The sequence below is a fragment of the Ostrinia furnacalis genome, unplaced genomic scaffold, assembly GCF_004193835.3.
Source record: "Ostrinia furnacalis isolate ACB-3 unplaced genomic scaffold, ASM419383v2 OfSCF3557, whole genome shotgun sequence".
Taxonomy (NCBI): domain Eukaryota; kingdom Metazoa; phylum Arthropoda; class Insecta; order Lepidoptera; family Crambidae; genus Ostrinia; species Ostrinia furnacalis.
In genome coordinates this window covers 326,027-348,455 of record NW_021133796.1, presented here as the reverse complement: position 1 = coordinate 348,455, position 22,429 = coordinate 326,027, and the positions used below count along the sequence as shown (strand labels likewise).

At 35.0% G+C, this 22,429-nt stretch overlaps 1 protein-coding gene across 1 annotated transcript; it reads right to left on the bottom strand.

Moving 5' to 3' along the window:
* Nucleotides 1-6,891: 6,891 nt before the first annotated feature.
* Nucleotides 6,892-20,521, bottom strand: LOC114358006 (serine/arginine-rich splicing factor 4). The gene is made up of 3 exons (XM_028311854.1): nucleotides 20,346-20,521; nucleotides 19,574-19,806; nucleotides 6,892-7,222 (listed from the first exon to the last, which is right to left on the bottom strand). Exons 1-3 carry the CDS (start codon nucleotides 20,474-20,476, stop codon nucleotides 6,903-6,905), a joined length of 684 nt encoding a protein of 227 aa, XP_028167655.1. The 5' UTR covers nucleotides 20,477-20,521; the 3' UTR covers nucleotides 6,892-6,902.
* Between the last annotated feature and the right edge of the window lie 1,908 nt (nucleotides 20,522-22,429).

Here is a 22,429-nt window from a genome sequence, read left to right as displayed (position 1 = left end):
CCTAAACCCACTGATAGTCATTTAATAAAGTATTTCCACCATTCAGTAAGTACGCGAAACGGGTGTGACTCGAGTCCCCGATTCTGGCAGTGATAGATATGTGTCGTGCGGTAGAATTATGTCGCTCGTATCTCCGCCGGCCCTCGTCCGCCGATTGATGGTTCACTCACAACCAAACGACGTGAAGACCTCTTAGATGGTTTTGGCTTTTTCGTTTGGTTTTAAAATAAGTATGTACAGTCGCAGAATGAAAAGGTTCGTCACCTTAGTGTCGGTTTTCGCTTGCACTAGGTACTGTAAGAGTCAAACCTGCCAACATAACAGTGCAAGAAACAGTGCTTCTAACATTTAAATAAATATGACGTTTGCTAACAAATAAGGTTTTGCTTGTTTATTTTTCTATCCCATCCGTGCAATGCAATGATGACATTGACCAATTGACAATAGTTTTTTTTATTTGATAGAAATAATAATGGCAGGTTGAACCAACAAGAAGGTTTTAGTTTATCAATCATAATAATCTTCTTGATAAGATAAATCGTCAAAAAACTTTGATCTGAATAATTTTGAACTTTACTGACGAACAGTTAAAGATTATTTTCTCTAACTCGAGATTATTCTGTAATATAGTTTCAAAAGGTAATATTATTATGTGCTCGCGATTCGTTGAAGGAATCAATTTGAAAACTGACGAACCTTTTCATTCCGTGACTGTACTAGATGATAACATCGTCTATGTCGAGGACAGCACATTGAGTAAATACTGTAGCAACTTATAGAGCTGTAATAGGTCCCTATTTCGCTACAAAAATGTAATCCCTATGTGCTGTTCACTACGTCGACATTTTAGTTGAAAAATATTTCTTAATTTTTCTTACTTTTTCAAGTTTGCTTAACGTCTTAAGCTGCTGTTCTAGATCTGTAGGTACACGTAGTACATAGTCAAAAAATAAAATAACATTTAAAAACACCTCTACAACTTATTAGTACTCAGAATTTTGAGTTCCATTCCAAGATTAGACACAAATACAGCATTAAGATCGGGTTTTAGTGCAATAATAAGTTTCTTGCTAGCCCTCTACCTACTATGATATTTTTTATTTTCTTTTTCTTGATTGCGCTGACAATAAAAGTATTCCCCATGCCATCACATGTGTATTCCCTAAACACTCCAATTCGATACCCATCTTGACCCCCGACTGAAGTCGCCGAACACTCCTATACTATAAATTGCACCAGACTTGCGACAAATCGACTATAATCTTAAACAAGTGACCCTATACAGTAGACTAGATAAATAAAAAAAAACTATGTATTACTAAAATAAAATCAAAGGTATAAATACGGACCATGGGACATCAATCTTAACACTGTGGCAGCTTATGTAAGAGTCACATAAGAGCTGTTTGAGGCTACTTAATATTACTCGTGTTACTAAATTTCTTCTAATCCCAACAGAACTTGGAACGTATAAACTTGCAGTGAGGATTCGATTAATAGAACTGGCTAAATCCAGGTTTTACATTTTGTGCTCAAACCGAGATTTAAACCTACGATTTTATCTAAAGCGAGCCTACCTTATCCTCATACACTACAATCCGGACTTTTTTGCCCATATGGCGAAGTTTATCTTAATAAGTCTTTACCCTCGCACTATTGATGGTGCACATGGACATCTCAATTCCTTCCCCTTGATTCCCCATCAAACCCTAATTTATAAAACGGTTGATAAATGCGTCCAATAATACTGGTCCAATCAGAACAGGACCCTTCGTTGGTTTAAGAACAGGGTTTTTCAAAAACACCAATTTTTAGGAGTGATTTCAAACTTTCTTGTCGCACTATTTTAGAACTAAAGAGAGCTTTGAGAGAAACCTCACATGGTTGTATTTATCATAGATATAAAGTATAAGGTACTTTAAGAAAACAGATAATACACACAATTTGATTCTTGAATTCACAAAGCTCAATTTCAAAATATTTATTTAAGTGCATACTCATTAAACTCTCATAAACAAATTAAATTAGCGAATATAATATAGTTAGAACGTATTTCGTCAGTGGAAAGGAAAAAATGCTAAAGCGCAATAATATGAGCGCTTTCATTTCAAATCTACCGACGATTAATTCATGTTGCGTTACTTTAGTGTTTCGCACAGATATAGATATACCTAGATAACGCGAATGCACCTACTTCGCGTGTCCCGATCCCGATAAATCATCGGAATGAGCTGCCGCTGCTTACAGTCCACGCGCGTCTGTTGTTGAATGCGGACGGCCGCGAAAACTAGAAAAATGCCTCAATGTGCGATAATTAATTGCAATAAGCCAAAAATTTCGAGCTCCCAAGGGCAAGGACATATTTCCTATCACGGGTAAATTATTTTAATATTATATTAAGTGTTAATTCATTTTAAAACATTTTTTTAAGTATTAATTGTGTTTTTAAAAAAAAAACTACATGTGACTTTGTCTCAAAATAAACTTAAACAGGATGAAATTAATGATACAAAAAAATTAATTATGTGTGACAACACTGGCGGCTCGAAAAATGCCCGCGCAGCAACGATGTATTATAATAAGCAATCAGTTTTAGAATTATACATTTTTATTTAAAATTCAATGAAAATATTATTTATTTAAACATTCCGTTTAATATCATTCGTCTGTATATCTCATTCATCTGTGTATCTCATTCGTCTGTCAGATAATCGATGCCATTTCTGTGATCGTAGCGGTGCGTTGGGGCAACGGCGGCATCGGCATCTTTGAATCGATTACGATTTCCCGTCACTAAATGTTGGCTGTGACGTCACAGTAGGTATTAAAAAGTCGGCACGCTTGGTTTTAATACAGATCGTGTTACTTGCGTTATCTATGTATATCTATATCTGTGGTGTTTCGTAATTTCACTACTTACGGACTTTGAAGTGTGTGAGGTTGTTTTACAATCTTTTATTGAAAATTAACTCTAGTCTTCTGTAGAAAATAATTACTGTTTTACACTTTAAATCCGCACAAAACCAAAACGCAACTCACGTCGCACCACACGCATGGTGCCTTTAATTTTGAAATAGCAAATTCTCAAAGCGTGCACGTTGCTTGAAAACTTTAGCAGTTACTAACGAAGCTGTGAATAGACCCTTTTGGCCCTCGTTAAATATTTCAACTAAATTTACACCTTAACGACCGCATACAAATTTTTAGTTTGAAACTATCCGTGTGGATGAAGAATGTAACGAATAGCCAAATTAGATGACTGGTGTTGGGGCGTCGGATGTTTTGTATTACAATCGATGCTGATTTGTCTAGAAGTGACTTTTAAAATGCATTAGATATTTTTGATTTTTGAAACAGGTAAAGGAAGGACTGAAATAAAACATAGGTAAGTACACCACCTGTAAGTACTACTAGATACTGAGACTCCATTGAGTCTTAAATACCTATAATAAATACTTACCTGGTGTTTGGTGGTGGTGCTTCAGAGCGAATCAAAGGAATCGAGCATCAAAGGATAAACCATTTATGGATGGTTTATCGATATGCAAATTCAGTGGAATTAAATAATGCTTCCTCATTCACAGATCTAAAGATCTCGAGAGCTCGTACTTACACCAGAGTTAGCGATCGTTTTCGGAGCAGAAGGCCTCAACTTTCTTTGCATGACCTATATTATTGTTTCACGAATCTCATAGACAAAAACGACCCTACCCATTCCAGCGGCGACAAACACGCAGCATCTTTGTCCGGGTATTCCCCGAGGTAATTCGGATGCAGAGCGCGATGAAGAAGTTTCGTGCACGGCGGGCATTGTGTCGGCCTTAATAGACGCCTCGAGGGCCGGCTCAACTAATCCGCCGTTAAGGATTTATGGTACGTTAATATGAACTGCTTGGCATTTCGTTGCATTGGGAGCGTTATCTGTACCATTTGAGAGATTGCAAATGTTGGTCAAAAATCACTCACTTCACTATAATGAGAAATGGCGTTTCTGCACATAACCAAAGAGCGAAGTTTAGTGGCTTGATCCGGAGGTCTTGGACTAGATTCCTAGTCTGACTGGAGCAGTGCAAGCTCAAGGCCATTAGGTAATATGACCGTTTTAATACCGGAAAATAGGCCATAAGTTTAGGTACTACAACAGACACGGGTTCTTAATTTTATCAGCAAAGAGCAAAGACATCAGCTTGTCAGACGACAAGCATTGACGTTAATATCACCACTATTTAACCCTAAGTACCCTACGTCAATATTAATAAAAAACTGAGTACAATCTACAGAATTACTACCACAACATATTTTTGTTCAAAAATAACTCCTAGCACAACTACATTAGATGCCACAGTTTCGCTTGATAATCCGCTATGCATTACTCGTACATTCTAAAAAAGCTCTTTTCATTAACATCACATTGTACCCTACAACAATGTTGCTGTCTCCTCCATTTTAATGTGCCAATTTTATAAAAAACAGTGCCATTCGTTTGGCCCTATCCAGGGGGCCATTTAACGATTTCTGGGGCCATTTAACTAAAGGGTGAAGGGTTGGGTTAACTAATCAACTGTAAACGGCTAATGTTTATATTCGGCCCAATAAAGGCTAGATGAGATCAGCTAGATTACTTTTTCGTGTAGGAGATTAAATATGACAGACCCTTATGCAAAATATACAGGGTGGTGCAATTTATGGCGCAATTTTTCAACGAGTGCCGCTGCCCTCATGAATGTTTGGGACTGACAAATTGCAAAATGATGGTTTTATGAATTTAAAAAGGCTTATTTTTAAGGATTTAATAATATTTTTGAATCTCTACTTTGTGATATCACTGTAACAATGACTATAACACACAAAACTAAATGACGGTTCTTTACAAAGAAACATTTATGCGACTCAGGGGGTCTTATCGCCAAGAAACAACTTCTTCCAAACAACCCCGGGAGAGCACAACTGTTATTCTTTGACGGTTTATTTTCAAAGCAACATTATACCAGCTATTTCACCTCGCAGTTCAAAATCCAGACATCTAAATCAAGTTAAAAACGCGCCTACAACGTTTGTCTAGCTCGCTACAGGAATGAAAATGCAGCAATTACTTAAACGCAACTGCAAGCCATTCGAGCTGCATGCAAATATAAAGAACGCCAAGGGCGCGCCGGATTAAAATTATAACGAGTGAAAGAATGTGTATGCAAACTCGCTGAAAGGGGACTTTTCATGTTGTTTACTTGTTATTTCAAAGATTCAATGAAGGACTTTACTTGAAAATAAGTAGATGAAAGGTGAAGTAAACAGGTACTCAAGTAACGACCACATTTCACGTAGCCCAGTACAACTAACTAGTCACCTGCTCAATAGACCGACAATATAGACCATATTTCGGAAAATATTGTGTAGGACTGACGACATGCTCAGTGGACTGACCAACTATAGAAAAGTGAAAAGTCGATTCGGGCGGGCAACATTAGGGACGTTAATTGATAAGCAAGGACATCAGATCTCTGATAAAAAAAAGTTTTTTTATTATTTAGATAGCGTTATAGCTAATCTTCTGTTGCACAATAAATTATTTAATACTCTAGTTAGATAATCATGATACTGCATATCAACAACAAGTCTGCACTCTCCAAACCTTCCAGACTTAAACAACCTTTACACCACGTAGGTACTTACACCCACTTAAATTGTTTTTCCGCGTTTTCCAAACGAACAATAAATTCTAGCATTAGCCGAAAGAAAGTGCACGCGACTAATGTACCGTGGGAGGGAAACTTTTAAATTAGTGCCGAATTGTGGGTATATCGCGCGGAAAATTGACGCGGGAAAAATGCCTCGTTAAGTATGGCTCCCGTCTTTGTTTGGGAGTGTTGGGAAAACAAACGTTGGCAGAATATAGTAATGTATAATTATACAAACGAGCATGTTATGTTACGCGAGTTAACGCTGGAAGTACATGAACTAACGGAAAATGCCATCTTACGGCTACATTTTGGACTGCAGTCCTTCTGGGTTCTGTAAACATAGATTTGTCTACCTGGTTACTGTTGACTGTTTATGAATATCAGCCTCATAAGTAACCCATTCATTTACAGTTAGTTAAAAACTTTATAGAACGACCTGAATTATCTATTTAAATTACCTAGTTTAATATTATTTGAATATCTGTGAATCCGAAACTGGATAATCTAATCAACACAGTTTTATCAAAACCAGGAGAGCTTTTTGATCCTTATAAAAAACGCCCTAAAATTATCGCAAACGTAAACAGACGAATGATCGATTCAAATATTGGTAAAGAAACGCCCTAAAGTTGAAATAAAATATAAACACATTAATACTAATACAATAATCATGGCCAAACATTGTTTTACCTTCGTAATACCACCGACCCTTCTTAACTGTCCGTAGTAAAAAATAATTGTTTCCGTTCGTTCCCCTTTTGGGATCGAATTATTTGCCCAATAACATTTAATTGCTCACATCAATATGTTTTAACACGCAAGTTTTTGACAGCTCCATTACTATGCGATTGTAAAACTGTTGGGTAAACAATATGTGTAATCTCGTTTCATTTTATTATGGAACAGTAAACAACATTAAATATAAAACTGATCATACATCTCATAAGCCGCGGACAAGTTTTGTTTCATTCTTAATCAAAGCTGCCGTGTGTTTAAAAAATGAAATAAATACTTAAGTAAGTATTAAAAGATATCATCATAATTATTTTAGCCGCAAGATGTCCACTGCTGAACATATGCCTCTCCCAATGATTTCCACATGGCCTGGTTGGTAGCGGCCTGCATACAGCGCCTTCCTGCTACCTTTGAGATCATCGGTCCACCTTGTGGGTGGTAATAAAAGACTGCATTCACATAATCAAAACCACTATAATCAACTAAAAATCAAACCGCTTGTATAAAACCTAGCTTCTTATAAAATATCAGCTCCCACCTCTTCAGCTTGGCTATAGGAGCATCACTGTCCACCTTGCTGCGTCTTTTGTACTTCCTGAAGAACTCTCCGTCAATTTTGACCCTTTGGTCGCAGTTGTCCCGCGACCCAGCCACCTCTCCTGGTTCACTCCTTGCCACTGTCGAGTTCTGGCGAGGATAAAACAGCCACCTCTTGGACCCGAGTCCGTCACTCTTCAAAAGCTCCTGAATCCGGTCCTGGCGCTTCTTCGTAGCCAGGTATTTCGTCGTGCTCTTTTTGTGTTTGCTGGCTGCAAGAAGTTTCCCAAATTAATCGCTGACAATAGGGGGTTAACTGCTCGTTTTAAACTTTTAGAGCCCTCAAAAGTTTAAATTAGGCTTGAATGCAAGGTAAAAGAGTTAAGCGGGTCTTAGCGCCGGTCAGCGACTCCTAGAAAATTGTAGCACCAACAATTTTAAGTTTTAAAATGTTCGTTGAACGCGAAACATAGGTACACTTCGCGTGAACAGCAAAAGTGTAGTTACCTAGAATATTGGAGTGGATATTTTGACTGGCTAATAAGTTCGTGGATAAAATAAGTCAAATAGGTATTCCAAATTACACATCTGAGTATTCAAAAATAATAACAGAACTGGATCAGATGTCAGATAATAATTAATCAGCTGTGTGATATTAGTTTATTTAAATAACATGATTACGTTATTTTAAGTATACCTAGTTGAAAGTTTATTCAGGCTAATTAACTAGGAACTAATTAAGGAAACTAAAAACTCAGTGAACCGACGATCTACTGCGATCGTGTGAAGCATCTGTATCGTTGCCTTTGTCCAGCAGTGGACGTCATTTACTTATAACGTAGTGATGAAAAATGNATTGAATTAAAATTAAAAGACTTTACCTTTAATGATTATTGCATAATTTTTATAGGTGAAAATGATTTTATGGCTACAGGAGACTATGCAAAAATTATTAAAAATATAAGAACTCAATTATTAAAGGTGCAACATACGAATATTATTCTTTGTTTGCCAAATTATAAGTATAATTATAACGTAAATCTTTTTAACAAAAGAGTAGAAATATTTAACAATATGCTATACCTGGATAATGAATCATATCAATATTCTTTTATACTTGACAGCAATAAGAATTTAAAATATTCGTATGAGACTTTTAGATCTGATGGCTATGTAAACTTTAAAGGTATTGGTATAATTTTTAATGACATACGTAAATTAATTATTGACATTCATGACTATTATATTGACTTTGATATACCATTGGACAACTCTAATTTATTATTTAATGACAACCTTGATTTATTTCGATAATAATGAAGATAATTGTAAAGTCAAAGTCAAAGTCAAAATTTCTTTATTTGTTTGGACTAATAAATAGTTCTTACATCATTTTGCTCTTAAGGAGCCTCTACATGTCTCATAATCTTTTTACCCTACCAGCGCTTCGAGACCAACATTTGGCAAGTGCTGAGAAGAAGCGCCGCAACAAACTCAGTCACCACTGTCTGCCGGTTAACATAAATAAATAGAAATAGTAGTAGTAGGTACAATAATATAAATAAATAGAAATAGTAGTGTAATGATTCGAATACATTTTACATTGTACATCAAAATATTGCTGGATTTCTAAATAAACGAGACTTATTACAGATATGGATTGACAACTTTTATAATAATAAATATAACTTTTGACGCTATTTGTTTGAGTGAAACGTTTATTAAAAAGGGTGAGGAAAGAAATGCCATTCTAAGAAATTTCAATTTAGTTAGTAGTTATTCTAGGTTGAAACAACGACGAGGGGGTGTTTGCATTCTTTTAAAACAGGGCATTCCTTACAAAGAGCTTAGTATCACTCACGATTTGGCAGTAGAATTAGAATTCGAATGTTGTGGCATTGAATTATTGGAGTTAAATTGCATTATAGTTTGTCTTTACCGTGTGCCCAACAGCGACCTTAGGTCATTCTTCTTAAAATTGAATGAACTTCTATATAAGATTCATAAAAAGAGGAATATATCCGACAAAAAAATTGTTATTCTAGGAGATTTTAATATAGATATCTTACAGAAAACAAAACATACTATTGAGTTTCAGCATATAGTACAGGCCTATAATTTGAAACTACATATTGATTTACCTACAAGAATAAATAAATGTATAGATAATATTATAAGTAACATACCTGAAGCTAAAGGCCAAGTTCATAACTTAGGCATATCTGACCACACTGCTCAATCTTTGTGTTTTCCAGTTAGTACAAAGAAAATTAAACAAGAAACATATTTTAAAATTTCAAGAGATTTTGGCTTTGATTATTTAATTAAATTTAAAGAATGTTTATCATCGTTATCTTGGTGCTCTGTTTATTTGACGGAAGATATAAATATGGCATATAACGAATTCTTAGAAATTGTTAAAATGTTTTTTGAACTTTGTTTTCCCAAAATTAGAATTAAAGTTAGCTTGAAAAGAAAATGTGCTGGTTGGATCACAAAAGGCCTAAAAAAATCATGCAGAACAAATAGACGACTACGCTACTGCTATTATCACCAAAAAAGTAAAACATATAGAGAAGCTTTCCTTAAATATAATAAAGTATTGAAAAAGTGCATTAATAAGTCGCAACAAACACACAATAAAAAAATTCTTGATAATTCAAAAAATAAATGCAAGGCTGCGTGGAATATCATTAAGATGAAAGATGAAATGATTTCCTCAAATAACAACATTGACGAAATAAGACACATGGATAAAATTATAAACGACCCTAAAGATATAGCAAACTTGTTTAATGAAGCTTTTATAGATACATGTACCAAATCATTATTAGACTCAAACAAATTCTGTAACCACTGTAAGATGAAAAATACTATAAGTGACAGTATGTTTCTGGCTCCCTACAGTGAAAACGAGGTTTTCAATCTAATAAAAACTTTGAATAGCACCTCTTCAGTTGGAGTAGATGAAATAAATACAAACATAATAAAATTTTGTGCATACGAATTAACTCCAATTCTAACTCATCTTATAAATCTTTCTTTTGAAAAGGGTGAATTTCCAAACTTATTGAAATTATCAGTAGTCAAACCTCTATACAAAAAAGGAGAGAAAACCGAAGTAGGCAACTACCGCCCTATCACTTTGATACCAATCTTTGGAAAAATATTTGAGAAAGCAATGCATAAAAGAGTCTTATCTTTTCTTGACAAACATAGTGTTATAAATAAGCATCAATATGGGTTTCTTAAAGATAAATCAACTACCTTAGCTGCCTTTAACTTAGTTAAAACTGTTACTGAGTCTATTGACAAAGGAGATCATGTAGCGGTTATCTTATTTGACATGACTAAAGCTTTTGATTACGTATGTCATAGCAGATTGATTAGCAAGTGCGAGGCTTCTGGAATAAGAGGCTGCGCACTTCAGTGGCTAACTAGCTATTTAAAAAACCGTCAGCAATATGTTGAAATAGCCAAAATAGACAGCAAATCCAAGGACCTGACATATTTTAGATCGCAATTAAAGAAAAATTCATACGGTGTACCCCAAGGAAGCATATTGGGACCACTTTTATTCTTATTGTACATTAACGATTTACCAAGTGTCACGGAACATAAATGTTTTTTATTTGCTGATGACATTTCTATTGCTTTATCTTGTAAAGACCAATTGACATATGAATATGACATTAACAATACAGTGGACAACGTTGCAAAATGGCTTAAATGTAATAATTTGTATATTAATGTATCCAAGACCAAACTTATTCAATTTCACAATGTAAAAATGACGACTCCAAAATTAAATATTTATTGTAATAATGAAAAAATTTGTAAATCTGATAGTGCTGTATTTTTAGGCTTAACGCTGGATCCCAATTGTTCATGGAAATTACATGTTGAACAGCTTTGTAATAAGATTAATCGATTTGTGTATGTTCTTTATAAAATGCGAAAAACAAATGATTTAAAACTAGCACTTCTTGCATATCATGGTTATGTTGTATCTGTAATACGCTATGGACTTGTAATATGGGGAAACTGTTGTGAGATTGAAACATTATTTAAAATACAGAAAAAATGTATCCGTGCAATGTGCAACTTAGAGCCACTGGACACCTGTAAGCCATGGTTCATCAAATTAAATCTTCTTACTTTGCCATGCTTGTACATACTTGAAATGGGATTATTTGTAAAAAAATACCCATATTTCTTTACAAAATATAATGATAGCAAATTATACAGCTGCAGGCACCCTAATAGACTAAAATATCCAGCCATTAGGACTGAATTGTACAGAAAAAATTGTTTCATAATGGCAATCAAAATATACAATAAGATACCTGTTAACATTTCTNTCCGGTATCCGGTATCCGGCCAATCAACTATCCGTTTCATCTCTACTATTTATACTAAATTTATCAAATTTCCAAACATTGAGAGCATTTTACAAATACTCAAGAAATAACCGTAAATGTTTAGCTTATTTCTTTTGAGCGTTCGAACCCAGTCTCGTTATGTACTTATTTACTTAAAGATTTTCTTTATTGGGTATACTTATTAGGATTAAAATTGTAAAATATTTCATCAGCTTATTTTTTTTTACTAACTTTGTGGGTCTTTGTTTTGTTGAAAAATTTCCGTAACATTATTATTACAGTACATTGATTTCAGAGTTTAGTTTGCAGTATTGTTTGACATCAGGCAACCCCCAGTCAATATCAAATGCGAGGCTGCTGTTGAAAAAAAACGTAAACTGGAGGCAAATATTAAATTGAGTCTGGCGACAAGTGGCCCTTCAGCCGTCTCAGCCTTTGATGCAGATCTAACAATACGTAAAATTGGCGCGCTCCCAGAGGCGCGGCCGCGGCTGGACAAAGGCGAAAGATTGAATTTTTTGTCAGATTACCCTCCATCTGTGCCAGCCGGTTATTGATTACGCGGACAAGCGGAATACTGTTTCTTCGATAGCCTATTTAGATATTATGAAACTATGGATGGTTTATGTTACTACATCGGTGATTTATGAGATATACGTTTAGGTTCAACAAAGTTTTGATAGGCGCTTGAATCTGTATTATACTTATTCTTCTTCGTATTGTATCTTCTTACAAGAANACATTTCTGACTTACCTATAAATCTATTTAAAAACAGATTGAAAAATTGGCTAGCAGAGAAATGCTTTTATTCTGTTACGGAATTTTTAAATTATAAATGAATTGTAAACTTAAAAAATGACATGTATTGAATTTATTTGGATCATTTGACATTATTAAAATAATATTGACAATTAATTATGGACTATTGTTAATTTCAAAAGCGCTGTTGATACATACCTACTCGTACATGGATTTCGCATGCCGTAATTATAAATTTATTATTATTATTGACTATGAATTATGAAATGGCCTAATAAAAACGGATTATTTATAATATTATGTAAAATGCATGATTTGATAAAACTATTAAGTAATTGACTATGAAATTTTTGCATGTCTTGTAGACGAAACATGTTGAACCTGATTGTTTTTATCTGACATCTGTATTGTACCATGTTCCTGTGCAAATAAAATGAATTTGAATTTGAATTTGAATTTGAAGAAAAGGAAAAAACATTCCGATTGAATATAAGCTTTCAAATTGTATTCCTTAATGTCATCGTAATCATCATTTATTTATTTATTGCTTCATTTGGGAATAAACAGTATTTCATGAGCTCTTTATTTAAATTATGACTTCTCTAATTCCATTAAATATAACGCAAAAGTTTCCTTTTCTATAAAGTGGTGGAATAATGACACTAAAGTAATTACTATAAAAACTATACCTACATAAGTAAGGCAATCGCATTTTAGCGATAAAAGCATCCAGACTCTGAAAACTTAAATCCCCAAAATACATTTTGCTACTTTTTATTTCAGTAACAAATCTTTGTATGTTTTCTCATGGAAAATTCCAGCTACGTCTTACTTTTTACACTTTGTTGTACATTCAAATACACAAGAGTACAAACTCAAATTGCATTTCAGCGGCTTTCCCCGCTGAATGTAAAAGCAAAATACTTAAATATAACAACACATTTCAGAAAGAGATTCTTATTCAATTACAGTCGAAAGGGTACAATAAACTTGTTTTTATTTTGAGAACAAATTGTCTTTTTAAAAACACGAATTATGTTGGATACAGAAAGTTTGCTGCACCGTATCGCGGAGTTCCTTTGAGGAGTTTGAAATAAAGTTACTATCGCAAGTTCCTTTAAGTCTTAAATAAGTCCAAACCGACATAAGCAGAACGTTCGTGCGAGTGGAAGAAGCCTCAGACTCGTGTTTTGCAGACGCCTTGAACTTAATTTGGTTTCATAATTAGCTTAAAGGTGTCTACGTTACGTAAGACAGTATCTTATTACATGTTCGCTAATTTTGGTTACCTAAATAAATGACCTGATTTTAAGTAGGCTAATTACTTCTGGAAATCCAATCAACGAACCCACGTGTGGTGTGGGATGAGGTAGATATAATAGCACAGTAAAAATAGCTGAGCTACTTTATAAAATAAAAATTCTAGGACTGTTTCCGGTCTGTACGTTTACTATATTTCAGTCAAAATCTTTTAAGGAAAGGAATTTTTAAAATCAGAGGAATCGCAACGTTAATCACGTTAAGATATTTTTTGTTATACATAAAATAATATAATCTGTCAATTTTTTTAAAAGATTTCATACCTGTTATATCCCATTTATTAGGAATGTGGCTACATATTCGTGTCAGTATTCGCCTAAAGTTAAGCCCAATAAAATTTCCCATGAAGTGTTATACGAACGCTCACTTCCAAGGTAAATCAAAGGCGGGAATTAATGGCTAGTGCCATTTCCATGACTGCTCCGTACAGCTTCCATTAATTTTGATTAAGACGAGGTGAGAGCATTTATTTGCTTCAATGGATGTGGGCGCTCCGGGCAAGGGGTCTGAGGCAATAACATTTTATGGGGTATTTATACCTCATAAGTTTATGGCTGGACTTTGAACAATGGAAGAGAGCGATAAAAGAGGCCAGGTTATCTAATATACTACTAAGGATAGATGGATGGATGTTTGTTACTCCTCAAAGTGATAAAATGTAATGTATTGGAACCATTCGTTTCGTAGTAATTGAAGCTTAATATCAATTAGATATTATATCTCGGGATATATCTTCGATCTAATTACAATAAGGATATATCAGAAAGGCTGTCAAAAACAATAGTTACTACTAAAACCCATAATATCTTTGACTCTTATTCAATTTAAAGTCCACAGATCTCAACCCGAAATACATTACTCTATTTATAATGTAATCGAGTTAAAAAGATATCAAGCCGATTATACTTAATCTCCTCACAACAACCCATTAGGATTCCGTACCTACTTATATCGACGATTTGCTCGTATTTTATTTATCATTGATAGACCTTTCCACTGATTGATTACTTTTACACGTGTATCTCCGTAATTTTTTATTACTGTTCCACAAGTTAAATATTGAGTGATACTGAGAACACTATACGAGTATGCGATTCGTGTAGTGTTCTCAGTATTACTATTACCTACGTTTATATTTGTTGTATTCGGGGGAAAATCTATATCTATATAAGCGAAAGGTTACTGACTGATTGACTCACTCATTCATCACGAAATCTCGGAGTCTCAAGTTTGGATGGGGTTCTTTTTAGAACGTAGATGCTCACTAAGACGGGATTTCCGCTACTAAGTTAAAATATTTTTCTGTAACGTGTGCAGAGCAAAATTAAATGTTGATTTACCCCTATGGGCTTTGAAGTCTCGGCCTACTGCCCACCCTACGCGGAAGATATCTGTGTCATGGGCAGTAATTATTTTGTTTGACAAAGGGCAGCATTCCCTTCCTTGTCCTGGTCACACTAATGAGATGTAGTGTCACCGTTAATGAACGCTTACCAAAATAAACCATCAGAGGTGTCGCCCCCAGCCGTTTGTCCGCTGTTTGTATTTATTAATTGCGTGGAAACCCTTACTATCTTTTCGGAGAATTCATTGAGACGAGGCCGTATTAATTTACCGGTTGTTTCGTTTGTTTTACCAACTCCACTCTTATCCGGTGGGTGGTAAAAACAACATGGAACGACTAAGGCTGAGTTGCACCATCTAACTTTAACAGTAACTATAACGATAACCGGTGTGTTTTGTATGGAGTTGAACAGATTTCTGACGTTTGTTAAAGTCAAAGTAAGATGGTGCAGCCCAGCCTTAATGTAATTATAGTTACACGAGTTCTTGTGTAACAAGGGAAAACAACGATTACTTTTTAATAGAGTTTCAGTCAATTAACTATTTAATTGACTGAAACTCTATTAAAAAGTAATCGTTGTTTTCCCTTAGTAGTTTCCTTTTTGTAATTGAAATTATCAAGTATTTTCATACATATCATTGTATTTTCTTGTGCTTATAATTATTTAATAATAAAAAGAACTGCTAGGTATTTTAAAAGGCTTTTTGACAGATCAATCTATGTCAAAGTGACAATATAAAAACCTAAAAACCACGCTATGCCGAGCAATTGGTCCCTTTGTGTAGAATGCCTTTGTTTGATAGAAAAAAAAAACGGATAGGTACGTCGTTAAACCTGTATGCCAATATATCAGCAACGTTTTTTAATAAGTGTCATTGAAGACTTTGATGTATGGCATACCCTTATGTTTTTGCCTTTACCTGCAAAAAATTAAAAATGCCTTTTTGGAACGAAAGAATACATAATAATGTTGCATACATTTTCCAACAAAAAAAAAAACTGTTCCTAGAGTTAGAGAAATACTTCAAACTAGTTCTTGGATTTCAAAAGCTTAGTTATCGTGCATGAATTATGTACAGACGATTCACATCGACGGTTAATATTGTGGTATCTTATGTACCTAATCGTAATACATTATGCTATATTCCTAAAAGTGAAGTTTATGCTGTCAACTGTACATCCTTTAAGGAAGCAAAAATAAAAGAAAACATGTTGTGTAATAAAAGAATCCTGTCTGAAATATGTAAAGGAGTGCTGTATTTGTTATTCGATATTACTTAAATTTTCATCTTTAGAGTGCGATACATCAAAAGCTATCGAGTTCGCGATTCGGTTTGATGTTTGTGATCGATCAGAGGATTTCCTTTTAGGTCTTTTTAGTCAGGGTTTTTTCTTTGAAGCGTCCTTGCGGTTGACTCATATTTTCCCCAGTTCATATTTAATATGGCCTAGAGGCTTCACAGCTCTTTTGACTTTGAGATACGAATGTGGAGTGGACTATTCGGGACCAGATTTGGAATTTTTGCGTCCTGAAATAAAAAAGCTTGCAATTGATTCTGAAAAAGGCACATGCTGTTGTTTGTTTTGCCGTTTTTTCTCTTCGTTTCCAACTATTCAGGTTTTTTTACAGTAATATAGATATAAGGATCGTATATGCGATTCATTTTAGATTTTTCTTTGTTTTCTATTATTTACTTAGGTTTAAAAATAAAAATAAATCTACTTATTTTAACATACTAATACCTTGTTCATTTATTCAAAATAAATAAAGACAATGTATTTCCCCAAATGTTTACCTAGACAGGTTTTTCGTTTTATTAATGGATTTAGAATGAAAAAAATATTCCGTTTGGAAATGAGTGCGTCCCGCAGGCTCGGTGAGCATTGTGACAAATGGCGTTTTTTTAGAAAACGTTTTACTGTTATTTCGCTTTACGCCAGATGTTCCGAACATATTTAGGATAAAACAAATCATATTAAAGAGAATCCTGTTGGATTCTCTTGCACACTTCACAATGCTCACCTGGTACCTAAGTCAGTTGTATTTTTATATTAACCTGTTGTTATGTCAATGATTATGACAGAAATGTACCGATTAAAAAATCAAATTATTGTGAATAATTATTTAATTCATTTCTTGCCAAAGATCGATTGGGCTAAGTAGGTAGGTAGTAGGCACAGCTTGGAGTAAATAGAGTCTTCCAGCGACATGACCCACTTTTAGTTTGGTCTACGGGGCAAGTCACTGGATTGAATTATTAAATCTTTTTTTTTGTTCCGGCAACTGCACCCACCTTCATTGTTTTTATTAATAAATGTAACACCAACTCAACAAAAATCTACTTTAGAATCTTAGAATGGGCCCAGAATATCCTTCTCATTGTTTGAGAATCACTGACCAAAACCGTTTATTTCGCGTGCGCTTCTCCCGATATTCTCAAAAGAATAAACCAGGAAACTCGGCTAGGACGGTCTAATGCGGAAATGAAATGTGATGATAAGGAATTCATTTTTGTGTTCATTTCGTTGTTTACGTATGCATGGGAGGTTTAATCCGCCGGACTAAGCTTTCGTCACGCGGTCAAGCGTCAGGGCAAGCTCAATTTATGCATGGAACATGGTGCATAATGCGTATTACCTAATATTTTTGTAACTTTATCCCATGCATGAGACATTGATAGACAGCGCTCTGAATTTTCTAACATAGCTGATATTATACTGTAAAAATGTTACGACGAAATCAGGAATTAAGAATCGATCGTAAAATACATGAAAAATAAAACTGAAAAGTCTAATACCTAAGGACATATTTTTCATAAATCGTGCTGAAATTGTCCAAAATAAGACACCACGTTATAAGATAGTATTCTCACTTTATTTCATAGTTAAAGATTAGCTGACAAAAACATTCGCGTTACTTAGCTTGTAGCACGATTAAGAGTAAAGATTATAAGTTTTGTATGAACTCACGCTTGCACAACATTATGCTTGATCACGCCCTCCTTATGAAGCGCCAGTTGATAATGTTGTACAAAATAATGACATTAGCACGCATGCCATAAGGTCGTCATGACAGATTAACATAACTAGCCCCCACAGGGGCATACATTCAGCATCAGAAGTAATCGATTTATGTAACTGAATGGCTGTAACGTCACATTTTAGCGACTAAACTACGATAGCGTTAACAAAATCACTTGTTCTAGCGACTACATCAATCGTGATTTTTAGCGAAGTATCAAATATCGATACCTTGTTATAAATATAATATACTGCCTCTATACTAAAAGTAATTCACTACCTACCGTTGTTTTTTCAAGGCGTCTCAAGGCGCACTTGTCTAGACGAGGTCTCCCATTTAGAACTCATCGACCTAAACAGGCATTTTCTACGACAGAAGACCTTGGAACGTATGTACTTAATATCGATTGTTTTTTGTTCACTGAGAAATTCCGCCACAGCCCTTTCCTTTACACTGTTAATTATGACCTTAATTATTACGTATAATGGTGACTTCCTAAAATTGTTTTCTACTCGTGTATGTGGTTCGCGGTTTCCGCATTCTGCTGTAGAATGTATGCCATTTTATGTGGTTAAACGTTGTTCGGGATATGATTGCTAATGCCTTGCTTTGCATAAATTTAATTAGGATCGTTTATGAATGTGTAATATGGCGTTAATATTGTGTTTGTAAGGTTAGCGATACGCATCGAAAATAGTTTAGCGGTGGTAGGTACATTGTTAAGAATATTAAATTTTGCTACGAAGCAAGTTACATTAAAGGTTCCTTTAGTTAGTGTATAGAATAGATGAGCTATTGTGTTTTGAAAGGCGTAAAATTGACTAGCGGTATCAATCTCCATTCAATATCCGTGTAGGAATTAGGTACATAGACCACAACAGACGGCTTTGGTAAAGTTATGGTACCCATACCCTTGGGTCGCATGCTGAGTAGCATATCAGCTGTCATTTGTCAAAATACAAACATGAAGTTTTCCTTTATGGCAGCTCGGAACGTGCTCACAATTCCAAAAGCTTGTCTTTTATTTGCGAACAGTATCATTAGCCACAACATGTGGGGAACGACGCGAAAATATGGGGCAGGCTCTTTATTGCCCGAGTGATAAATGAAGGTAGCAGTATGAGCGGTGAAGGAACATCCGAGGGGATAGTGTAAATTTGAACCAACCTTTGGTTATAAATTTGTAAGTAATCGACCTGTTTGAGCGCTGCTAGCTGAATTTTGGAATATCTATTTTGACTTACGTAATACAATGTTCCATAAATTGATATATTCTTGCTTGCTGTATTTTGCTTGCATGCTTCTTGATGTAAAAGCAGCAGCTATATTATGCTATATGCGCAGGACTGGTCTGGGAGGCCTTTGTCCAGCAGTGGACGTCATTTGGCTGAAACAACCGATATTATGTCCTACAATGTATGTAGTAGCTATGTGCCTACTAGTCACTGAATTTTAGATCCTGAAAATTCTGCTCTGCCCATCAAAGACAAACGAATGTGTTGGGGCTGTAGTGTATGAAGTGGATATTGCGACCGAATTGGAAACATGAAAGTATGATAGGAAAAGGGTATGTGGTGGAACTATTTTTCAATTATGCAGGAATTAATATTCGAATTAACCGATAATATGCTAACTATGTTTTCCGATAAATTACCTGGAAGCAAGGGTATAATCATAATTAACAAGAATTCGTAGAAAGAGTTAATTTACGTAAACTACATATTTGCCAAATTAAGGTAATTCGTTGAAATACCTACNCAAATAAAATGAATTTGAATTTGAATTTGAACTAACGCGTCAAATACAGCACCCGAAACGCGTCCAAAAATCCAGGCTCCTTATAACTCGAGTCTCTACGACGGCTGCCCGACCGGCTACGACTGCGCGTGTGGCTACGGCTGCGGCTACGACTCCTGCTACGGCTACGAGAACGCGACTTGGAGCGTGTTTTCGTAGCGCTAGCGCTTCTGGAGCGTGAACGCTTGTCGCTACGGCGCTTGCGGGCGCGATTTGTGGATCTACTCCGTCTGAAATTGTGGAATAAAGAAGCAATATGTTTCCATAGTAAGTTATACTTCATCTTTATGTGTATGGACATATTGGACATAGATAACTTTGTGCCTACCATGAGTTTACGTTAGGTGAGCTCGCTAGCGAATACGTCAAAAAATTCTATGAAGATTTTATTTCTTGAAAGTAGCCGCTAGGAGCGCTGCACAATATGTCATACATTTAAATGTCATTTTTTTACGCAGTCGCTAGCGAGCACACCTAACGTAAACTCATGGTAGGCACACTTGAGTCGGTTGTGTATAAGGACACAGATAACTTGAATTGTCTTCGAGTTTGGTAGGATAGTATAGTAAAGAAAAACTGTAATGGGAAACATACAGTCTCAGCCACTGATTGAGTAGACCGGGCTGAAACTTACGGACACTTATCTTAATGAAGAAAACTTGAAACTTGACTTAGCAATTTGTCCGCTCTATATATCAAATGGCCCTAATAGTAATTCTAGTGTTTACAAAAGGTAAATTAGTTCATTAAAACCATAACTTCGACTCACCTTTCCCTTTCTTCGTTTAACGGCCCCAGGCCGTAGTAATCCTCAAAGCCGTCCCCATGATCAGGGTAATCCCCCTCTGGGGGGCGCATAGGGGGAAACGGTGGTGGGTAAGGATATGCATAGCTTTCCATTAACTAAAATATTTATAAAATCTTTCTCAATACATGGATGCTCAAACGTCACTGTCAAATTTTGAATGTTTTCATTTTATTTCTTTCGGGGATGACAAGGTAAAGCAAAGAGAATATTTTGAAAGAGGGTGGCAACTAATTTGTTTTTTCGATGCTTAAAGCGGTGTTAAAGCTTGTTTAGATTATTTCTTAACTAAACTTAATCCTTAAGGCTTAATATCTCTCAATAATTAACTAATTAAAAGGAACCTTAATAGATTCTGTGTCTTTACGAGTAGGTTTAAATAAAAGTGCGTCAGTCACACTCGCATGGTTTGCTCAGTGAAGTCATGTCTTAGGCTGAGTTGCACCAACTTACTTTGACTGTAACTATGATATAACCGGTCCTTTTTGTATGGAAGTTTGACAGATTTCTGACATTTGTTAAAGTTAAAATAAGATGGAGCAACTCAGCCGTAGATGGCCAAATAAATGCACACTTCCTGGTTAGGGTTTAAAAAAGATAACTTTTTCGCTTTTACTAAAATCAACAGCTTTTTTTTTTTCAATATATTTTTAAGGTAGCCTTTCGAACTAAGCGTCACAGACGCAGCGTCTTTAGCTTTGGTCTTGTGCCACCAGCGCCGCGTCACGAACTCGCTTCGAAAGGCTACCTTTAAATCTACAGTCATAAAATAAATGTAATTTACTGCGGATACCATTTAATTAGTATCTAAACTTAGACAATAGTGAGACAATCACCGTTATTCATATTTGGGCGTAATCTCGTAATGAATACCTAATAAGATAATGCACTAATTTATGCACGAACCATCACGTAAATATTCATGATGTAATTAACACACAGTAAGTGGATAATGAGACTTGTTCTGATTACGTTTAAGGGTGAGTGTAGACTATTATATGGGAATAACCGATATGACAATAATCGAATAGCTGGTTTGCATAAAAAGAATCTGAATTACATAAAATGTCTCAGTTGGTTAGTAGTACTTCCACCTTTAAGGCTGAGTTGCACCACCTAACTTTAAAGGTAACTATAGCGATAACCGGTGCTTTTTGCATGGAATTTGACAGATTTTTGACGTTTGTTAGAGTTTAAGTAAGATGATACAACCAAGCCTGAGAAGCCTATGCTTAAGTCTGTAGGCTTTTTAACAGTTCTTAATTATCGGTGTAAATAGAGTTTTTGGAGAATATTTAACTTTATTGTGAAGTGTTTTTCATCTAAATTCGAGAAATAAAAAGATCAACCATCAAAATTAAAGATGATTTATAAAATACAGTAAAAAAGTTACCAGCTTACCCAACCCATTACCGTAAATTGATGAGGAACAAAAAATGTCCGCTCTACAATCAATTTGAAAAATCTCATTAAAACCAATCCGATCTCCGCTCCGTTATCAGTTTGCGAAAGTTTGCGATTCGAATAAATCATTGCGCCAAATAATTATCGAGAAGATTTACGACAGTTTCGACTTCATATCGATTCTGATCGAAAAGAAACCGATCCGGTTAGGCTAAGCTTACACTAGTTAATTGGTTTAGAAATGATATCTACAATCTGCAGTACAAAATGGCCTTTAAAATATGACTCAAATAAAATTCAAATGCTTTGTAAGGTAGAGAATATTGTGCTAACGCTGAAAAACATGATACTTATTCATTTTTGGAGTCAATAACTGTAATTATGTTTACCTACTGGCAGGCTGACATCCAATCTAAAAATAACAATTTAGATACACTGGTACATTATTATCATAATCCCCTGTGTAATACCCTATCCACCATTCAACCACATACCTAAATACCCTATCTAAAAACTTTAGTGTGTTCTAACCCTAACCGCTTCGAAAGAAAGAACAATTAAGAAGTAAGATAAATTGGGAATCGATGAATGCTTAATGGTTCCCTCCATTAGAGGGTTTTTGAGTTTACCGAGTACTTTAAAAA

Bases quoted from the DNA above. Each gene is read 5' to 3' on its own strand.
- LOC114358006 (XM_028311854.1), bottom strand. From the start codon at position 20,476: ATGGAAAGCTATGCATATCCTTACCCACCACCGTTTCCCCCTATGCGC. The intron at 19,807-20,345 runs GTGAGTCGAAGT...CCACAATTTCAG, and splicing joins TTAAACGAAGAAAGGGAAAG to ACGGAGTAGATCCACAAATC. The intron at 7,223-19,573 runs GTTAGTTCAAAT...AACTTCTTGCAG, and splicing joins TCGGGTGCTGTATTTGACGC to CCAGCAAACACAAAAAGAGC.